Here is an 8,394-nt window from a genome sequence, read left to right as displayed (position 1 = left end):
AGGCTGGGGATGAAGTCACAGCTGGAAGGGGCCGAGCTGGGGCTGCCACTCCAGGGTGGGGCCTGGGGTCACGACCCCGGGAGCATGCAGCCAAGAAGGGAGGATGCCTTCCGTGAGGAAGCGAGGGGAACACACACACACAAACACACACACACACAGAGCGTAGAGAGGGAGGGAAGAAAACAAACTCCAGGAGACCAAAGCTGGCCTGGAGCACGGTCTGGGCGGCCGATTCCTGGGGACCAAGGCCACGTTGCAGGCAGCTCACGGCCTGGCGGCTCTAAGACCCTGCCAGAGCTTCCCCCCAGAGGCCCAGTGCAGGTGGTGCCTGGACATGGACAGGAAAGGGAGGCCGGGCCTAGGGTGCCGAGGGGCCCACAGCTCTTGGGGAGCACAGACCAAGTCAGGTACCGTGAGAGGGGAAACTGAGGCATGGGAGGGGCCAGTCGGGGAGGGAGCTAAGTGTCTTCTAGACTCTGCCCTCACTTCCTGTTTCCTGTGGGGTGGGGCTGAGATTACATGGCGACCGAGGGTGGACCGTGGGGCTGGCGTGGGATCTGGGGAGCCGGAAGCCCACTCAGAAGGATGTAGGGGAGACATGGGGGCAGGAGAACGGTGGGACGGGGTGGCAGCCTCCAGGAGAATCAGGGCGCCTAGTGAGACTAGGCCCCCTAGAGGGGGCCACAGTGGGGCCCTGGTCAGATGGATTTGGGGTCCACAGCAGAAGCACCAGGCCAAGTCAGGGGACAGGGGTCAGGGAGATGTGGCGGTGGGACCAGAGGCTGCTCCAGCGTTTGTGTTCATGTGCTCTGTGTTCATGTCAGGCCCTCATGCAGGAGAGAAGAGGAGTGGGGGGATTTCTTGTGAGGGGAGGGAGGTGAGCTGGGATGTTTTGTGCCGTGGGGTTGTCTGAGCCAGGCTGGGGTAGGCGGGCCTCCTGGGGGTGTATGCTGACCCCATAGTAGGTGTATAGGAGGGGCAAGTGCCAGGTGGGGTCTTCTAGGGCCTTCCAAGGAAGAGCAAGGGGGGAGGGGGGAGGAAGGGAGGAGGAAGGAGAGCCAGTCTGGACTCTACCAGCCTCCTCCCTGCCGGGAAGTGCCAGCTGGGATGGGCATTTTTATCACCCCACATCCCAGGTCCTGCTGGGAGAGCATGGGGGAAGTGAGCCTGGAGAGGGCAGAGTGTGTGTTGGGGGAAGGGGGACCGCAGCAGGCATGAGGGCTCGTCCTGGCACGATGAGGGAGGAACGCGTGGCTGGGCAGGTCTGGGATGTGGCAAGAGGCGGGAGCTGGGAGCATGCATGGAGGATGGGTGAGGGGGTGAGCGGGGGCCAGAGAAAGGCCGTGGGTCTCCCTGGTCTTGGAAAACCAACTCTTCCACCTTGTTTCCTGGTTAGGGTCAGGCCGGAGGGCTGGGGTGAGGTCTCCAGGGGAATGAGACATCTCCTGGGACAGAGGGTGCCCCTGACAACTTGGGGGACAGTGTGGTGCCAGATACGTGTTCCCTGGCCAGCACTCCCTCACATCATTTTTTAGAAATGCTTTTTTGGGGGAGGAGTCCTGTGCTCATTTTGCCCTGGTCCCCACCATTCTTTCCTGCCTCTCCTCACACGTTTACAAGTCTAACTGGCCATGATAGACACCAGGATTTATTTGTGACCCTGCCTTACAGACTCTAGAAGCACCTTTTGGGGGGTCACCATTCTCTGGGGCTGAGCCCCAAGGGGCTTCCAAGGCAGGTTTGGGGGGGCAAGCTATTTCTCTTCTCCCCAGCCAGCCCTCAACATCCTGAGGAAGAAACCTGGGTCTGGTCTGCTAAGCTTCCCTAGGTCTCCGCTCCAGGTGTCCCTCCAGAATGGAAATGCTCCCTGAGGGGGGAGGTGGGACTGCAAAGAGTTTAGGTAAACCCCAGACAACACCTTCCCAGAAATTCCTCCCCAGGCTGTCCCCTGAGAACTGAGTCACAGCAACCTCCCCGCTCCCCACCTTCCCAGCCCCCTCCCCAGCCTCACAGCCTACCGGTGGTCAGCAATGGAGGCTTGCTGATGGTGGTCAGGAGGCCTGACCCTGTGGGACTCTGGACAACCTGTGCCCTTTGAAGTCCCACTTTGCCCAGTGGCAACGGGCAGGTTGGAGGAGGCTACCTCTGAGGTGCCCACATTCAGTTCTGCTTTATTACTGTCTAAAGTCCAAGCCGGGCCCCAGCCCCTCTTCCTGGAGCCTCCTTCTCAGCCAAGCCCCAGCCTGCCTCCTCCCCACTGCCCCCAAAATCCCTTGATCAGGGGGCCACAGGTGCCAGCCTCCATCTGCTTGCCTAATGTCAAGCCACCTCCCCAAACCCAGGTGAGTCAGGGCTGTCTGGAGCACCTATAGCCCCCGGGGACCCCGATGACTCGAGCCTGGGGACCCTCCTTGCCCTCCCCAACTTCAAACAACTCTTAGGGCAAGCCACTCAGGAAAACCACAGGGTGTTTTGTTGAAGAGTTCATTATAATTTTATCAATCAAATTCTTAGAAGAGGGAAAAAGTCTGCTCTCTCCACCCTCCCCCTTCACTGCCCCCCCCCACTCTCACTTTCTTCCATTCATAATTTCCTATGATGCACCTCAAACAACTTCCTGGACGGGGATCCCTGCTAAATATAGCTGTTTCTCTCTCTGTCTTACAACACAGGCTCCAGTATATAAATCAGGCAAATTCCCCGTTGAGCATGAACCTCTGAAAACTGCCGGCATCTAAGGTCTCCTCCAAGGCCCTCTGGAGTCCAGCCCATAATGAAGGTCTTGGCGGCAGGTAAATCCACCCGCCCCGCGCCGGCTTCCGCGCCCCACTGCGGGTGCTGCGGCAACTTGGGGCACTTGGCGATCGCGAGCGGGACAGCCACTCGCCGCAGACACACGGACACTTGGGGCACCCGTGCAGCCGGCCCGGGCCGCCGGAGGCGCTGGGTGGCGGCCGGGAGCGAGCGCAGGCACATGGTCCCGGCACCGCGCGCCCAGCCCGTCCGGGGGCCAGCAGGTTGGCGGCGGGCAAGGGAGGGGGCTGCCGCAGCCTTCCTCCTGCTCCTCCTCCCCCTCCACCTCCTCCTCCACCTCCTCCTCCTCCTCGCTCCTCGCTCCTGCCACTCTCCGGTCTGTTCTTCCCGCTCTGCTTTCTCCCGATTCACCCTCCCTCTTTCTTTCTTTCTGTCTTTCCGCTTTCTCTTTTCCAACCGCGTCCCGGGCTGCTCCCAGGGAGGGGCACCGGCCTCCGAGCAGCTTGCAAACTCTGGCCGGGACGGAAGCAGGTGCCGCCTCCATCTGCTAGTGCCTGGAAAGCTGTGGTCTCTGCTAGGTGAGCCGGGCGTGTGGGGGCCCCGCAACCATCCCGGGGTCTCAGCGCTGCCTGGGGATGCTGGGAGGAACAGGGGACCCAGGAGAAGTGAACTTGAGGCTGCTACTGTCCCAGCGGGGGAGATCCCAGCGCTCCAGCGCCCCCCTTCACCCCAGCCTCACCAGTTCTCCAGCCTCACTGGTCTGCTGCCCCTACCTCCTGCTGCTGGGCCATTGGGAGAGGCCCCTCGGAGGGAACCCAAGACAGTAAAGCGGGGAAGCAGGCGGGGGGGGGGGGGGGGGGGGGGGGGGGGCCCGGGGCGGGCCCGGGCAGCCCCCCCCCCCCTGTCCCCTTTCACTTTCCTTCCTCCCCCCCCCACCTGGCTGCCTGCGACCTTTTCCCTTTTCTCTTTTCTGGTTGCACCATTTCCTCTCCCTCCCCAAGGCTCTGAGGGCCTGCGGGACCCCAAGATTCTCCTTGTCCTAACCCAGCGCCTGGGGCAAGTAATAAAGAGGGGGATGGCATGGAGGCAGGAGCTGTGCAGGGCTGGGGGCACAGGAAGTTTTGAATGATGATTTGGGGTTGGAGGGGGGCAGAATTGTAGAATTGGGGTGGACTTGAAGGTCCTAAATAGGAGAGTGGCCACATTTGGAGAAGAAGAGCTATAGAAGAAACGGGGGAGGGTGGCAGAATTTTTGGAGACAAATGGCCCGGGGAGCCAAAATCAAGTGACAGGTTTGAGAGGGAGAAGAGTGTCAGCAGATCCCCCAACCCCCACCCCGGTTCCCGATCTGGGAGCTATGGCCTGCAGTGGGCCAGTGAGCATGAAGCAATGCACAGGAATCTGACCATCCTGCGAGGTGGGAAGATAGGGGCCTCTCTTTCCCCTGAGACCCGCTGGGCCTGGGGCATGGTGCCTTCCAGCTGGAGGGGCAGGAGGCCTCAGGGGCTTTTGCCTTCCTGAGGGAAAGGGCTGGATGGTTCGCGTCACCCTGGCCCCAGCTCCCAGCTGGTGGGAACAGCTCACGTCCTACCCCCTTCCTCTGCTCAGGAGAGAGAAGGAAAAAACAAGAAAATGGAGAGAAGCAGAGACAGAGATCTGGAGAGAGGGAAGCAAAGAGAAACAGATGTAGTGAGGCGATGACAACCAGAAGCAGCCAGGGGAAGACAGAGCTGCAGGTGGGGCTGGGGCATTGGCGTCCCTGGGGAGATGAGGCGCATCTTCTGCCCTGAGCCTCCTTGCTCACCCCCAACCCCCCTGCTCATGGCTCCTTCCTGCCTGTTCCCAGGAGTTGTGCCCCTGCTGCTGGTTCTGCACTGGAAACACGGGGCGGGGAGCCCCCTTCCCATCACCCCTGTCAACGCCACCTGCGCCACACGTCACCCATGTCACAGCAACCTCATGCACCAGATCAGGAACCAGCTGGCGCAGCTCAATGGCAGTGCCAACGCTCTCTTTATTCTCTATGTAAGTCCCCCTTCCAGGTCCTGCGGGAGGAGGGAGGGTGGGGGGCGCCACACAGACCTGGTCTGGCGGGACTGGCCTGGGAAGAGAGCGTTTGGAGCTGGTAGGAGAGAATGGGGAAGGGGCTTGGTTCAACCGCGCCCAGACTCCCGCTGCTTCTGAGCCCCCGCCCCTCCCCCAGCCGAGGCTCAGACAGGAAGCCCCTTTTCCGAGGTGCCCAGTTAGGTCGGGGGCATAGCTGGGGGGAGAAGCGGGAGGCCGGGCACTGCTGGGCGCTGCTGGTCTAGGGATTCCTCCACCACGTGGAGCAGGAGGCCCATGAGAGACAGAGAGGAAGTAGGGTGGCCAGGGTGATGCTGTTGGGAGAGAAAGTGGTGGGCTGTGGGTGTCCGGGGTGCAAAGCCACGCGGGGAGAAGGTGCGCTCAGTGGGTGAAAGGGCAGGTGTGTGTGGTGCACCTGCGGGAGGTGAGACGTGCTGTTTTCCTCTCGGTCCCCATAAGATCCCGATGAGGGTGATGATAATCCCTTGCACCGGGATTACGTCTGGCTCACACGCCAATCCTGAGATGCCTTGTGGGCAAGTAGCCGGGTCTCTACGCCCGAGGAGGGAAACTGAGACCCGAGAGCTTGCCCAGAGGCTTGGTGGCGGGGCTGGGACCCTCGACCCTGACCCCCACGTCACCTCCCCCCTCCCTCTCTGCTCCTCAGTACACAGCCCAGGGGGAGCCGTTCCCCAACAACCTGGACAAGCTGTGTGGCCCCAATGTGACGGACTTCCCGCCATTCCACGCCAACGGCACGGAGAAGACGCGGCTAGTGGAGCTGTACCGCATCATCGCGTACCTCGGCGCCTCCCTGGGCAACATCACCCGGGACCAGAAGGTCCTCAATCCCAACGCCCTCAGCCTCCACAGCAAGCTGAACGCCACTGCAGACATCATGCGGGGCCTCCTCAGCAACGTGCTCTGCCGCCTGTGTAACAAGTACCACGTGGCCCACGTGGACGTGGCCTACGGCCCCGACACCTCGGGCAAGGATGTCTTCCAGAAGAAGAAGTTGGGCTGTCAGCTCCTGGGGAAGTATAAGCAGGTCCTCACTGTGGTGGCCCAGGCCTTCTAGGCAGGAGGTCGTGATGCCTGCAGTGAGCACCCTGAGGTCCTAGGCTCGGTTGGCTCTCAAACTGTGGCCGGGGCCCAGAGCGTCACCGGACCCAAGTGGGGGCTGCTGGCAGACCCCGGGGGGTTCCCGGCCCGTCCACTCCCCTCTAAGGTGGGCTGTGAGAAAGCCGAGCAGAATCTAAGCTCCCGTAGGCAGGGCCTGTCTACAGCGCCAACCAGAAGAAGGACCCCTTCCTCTGGGAGACTGCGGCCGGACATCAGGGTGTTGGGCTGCTGAGGGGACTGTGGGCTGGACCTCTGTCCCCACTCGGCCCCTTGGCCAGGGCCTTTGTGAGAAAACTGCACAAGTCGTCCATAGCGACTCTGACCATGGGGCAAAACGGCAGGGGTCAGGGGAACCACCCAGCCCCGCAGAATGACCACCATCAGTGCCTTTACTGCCCCTTCTGTAGGCTTTGGAAGGTTTGACGGGGCTCAGGCAGGCCAGAGGAGCTGGGGTCCAGAGGACTCCTTGGTCCCCATAAGTCTAGTGAATGGACATTAGGGAAGTTCTGGTTTGGGATGTTCCTTCTCTTGAGCATGATTGGAGAGCTCAGGCCTAGGGCCTGGACTGTGAGGCAGAAAGTTCCAGAATGAGCTCACTGGCATTCAGGCTTCTAGGGTGGCTGAGAGGCCACCTTCAGGCGTGGGAAGGTAGAGAGGTCCTGAAAGCCTTGGCAGGCTCTCCTTCTTCCCTGCAGTCTTTCCTGAAGCCTGGGATGGCCAGGGGTCTGGTGGCTGGACCTGGAGGTGGGGTTTGGGGAAATGGGCAGGTGGCAAAGTCAGGTGAAGAGGTTCCGAGGGGACCCAGAGTCTTCCTTCTGGGCCGGGCTCTATAAGGGATGGGTAAGGGATGGGAAGGACTGGGTAGTTCAGAGTGGCAGCTCACATCTGGGGCCCCTGGAGGTCCTGTGAGGTCACACAAAGGTACTTGATGGGGACTAGAGGCCATCTCTGGTTCCTAGAGCAAGGGGACAGCAGGACCTGAGGTTAGGGTCTCAGTGAAGCCTGAGAACCAAGAGTGCTGTGTGTCTGACCCAGTATGATTGTCTATTTATTATGATGCCCTATTTATATTAACTTATTGGTGCTTTAAATGGCAAAGTTAGTTCCCCTTTCCCTGCTTCCTACTCAACAGAAATAATACAATGGCTCATAGAGGAGCCAGGGCCAAGCCTTAGCAGGGACTGGTCCAGAAGTCAAAGATGTTACGATGAGACTAAGCCTTACCGGTGAAGCTCAGAGAAGGGTCAGGATCTGAGAGAACTGGTCACCCTGGGTGGTGGGGGCGGGGGCAGGGGACCCTGTTCCATACCCCATCCCAACTGTGACCTGATTTAGGGGTATCAGAATCCTGGCTTCACGGCAGGCTGGGCTGGCTTGTGGAGTGGCCAGGGGCCTTCTCCCAGGGCCACCATCTTGCTTGGCTCCAGGGGGCTCACTCAACACTGTGTTTTCTGGCAGCCCTTGGAATTGTGCCGTGAGGGGTAACATTCACGGCTGAAAGGGTGTCCGGGAGCCCTGGGTAAGGCAGGCCTGGTGGCCTGCTCTGCTGCTGTTTCCTTGTTCCCATGCTGTCTCTAGACCAGCAGTTGTGGGGCTCTGGAACAGTCCTGACCCAGCATCCAGCATGCTTGCACAGAGTGGGGAAGCTCCTGCTCGGGTGGCCCAAACACCCCCAAAGGGCCAGAGGGCCTGGCTGGGCCTCTGGGAAGCTGGGGCAGTGCAGGGAGGAGCTCCCTGCTCTGGAGAGGAGGCTAGGGAGGCCCTGGGCCCACGACCAGGAAGCTGTGGTCCCTCCTGCTCCCCCTCCTTCTCGCCCCTCCCCCCACGCCCCCACCCATGTCTGGGCTCCCAGGCAGGGAACCCGATCCTTTCCTTTGTGCTGGGGCCAGGCTAGTGGAGAAACGCCCTCCAGTCTGGGAGCAAGGGAGGGGGTGCGGAGCTGGGGCAGCTGCTAAGAGCAACATTCTGGCTTCTTCTCAAACCCTGAGCGGTGGTGGCGGTCCTAGCGGTTCAGCCAATGTGATTATGGTACTTTGCACTCACTTTGCACCTCTCTGTCTTCCCTGAGCATCTTACCCGCACACACCGGGTGGCAGGTGGGCAGGCAGCAGGCAGGGGTGGGGGCGGGGGTGGGCAAGGTTGTTTTGTGGCAGGTGGTGGAGGAGACCATGAGGTTTCCTGAGGTTGTCTTAACCTGGGTCACACTCACCCTCATCCAGGGTCTTAGCCTGCTGCCCCCTCCCTGCACTCCGCTCCTTTGGTGAACGTGGCTCTGAGGGCTTGGGGCCAACTGGGTCTTCAATCTTCCCATCCCCTCGAGGACACTGACTCCCTCGCTGAGCCCACCTGGGCAGCCTCTGGGGAGTCTCTTCCCCTGGACCCAACACCGCCCCCCTGCCTCGCTCTCACTGCCTCTGCGCCCCCCATCTCCTGCTCTGCTCCTCAGCCCCCATC

The 8,394-nt window shown here is 61.1% G+C and overlaps 1 protein-coding gene across 1 annotated transcript; it reads left to right on the top strand.

Moving 5' to 3' along the window:
• The first annotated feature begins 254 nt into the window (after nucleotides 1-254).
• On the top strand, nucleotides 255-8,040 carry LIF (LIF interleukin 6 family cytokine). The gene is made up of 4 exons (XM_035017356.1): nucleotides 255-407; nucleotides 2,673-2,792; nucleotides 4,601-4,779; nucleotides 5,486-8,040. Exons 2-4 carry the CDS (start codon nucleotides 2,774-2,776, stop codon nucleotides 5,894-5,896), a joined length of 609 nt encoding a protein of 202 aa, XP_034873247.1. The 5' UTR covers nucleotides 255-407; nucleotides 2,673-2,773; the 3' UTR covers nucleotides 5,897-8,040.
• The last annotated feature ends 354 nt before the right edge of the window (nucleotides 8,041-8,394 follow it).

The sequence above is a fragment of the Mirounga leonina genome, unplaced genomic scaffold (assembly GCF_011800145.1).
Source record: "Mirounga leonina isolate KUSES-001 unplaced genomic scaffold, KU_Mleo_1.0 Mir_171, whole genome shotgun sequence".
Taxonomy (NCBI): domain Eukaryota; kingdom Metazoa; phylum Chordata; class Mammalia; order Carnivora; family Phocidae; genus Mirounga; species Mirounga leonina.
The sequence above is the reverse complement of the archived record's forward strand: the minus strand, read 5'-3'. Positions and strand labels throughout refer to the sequence as shown.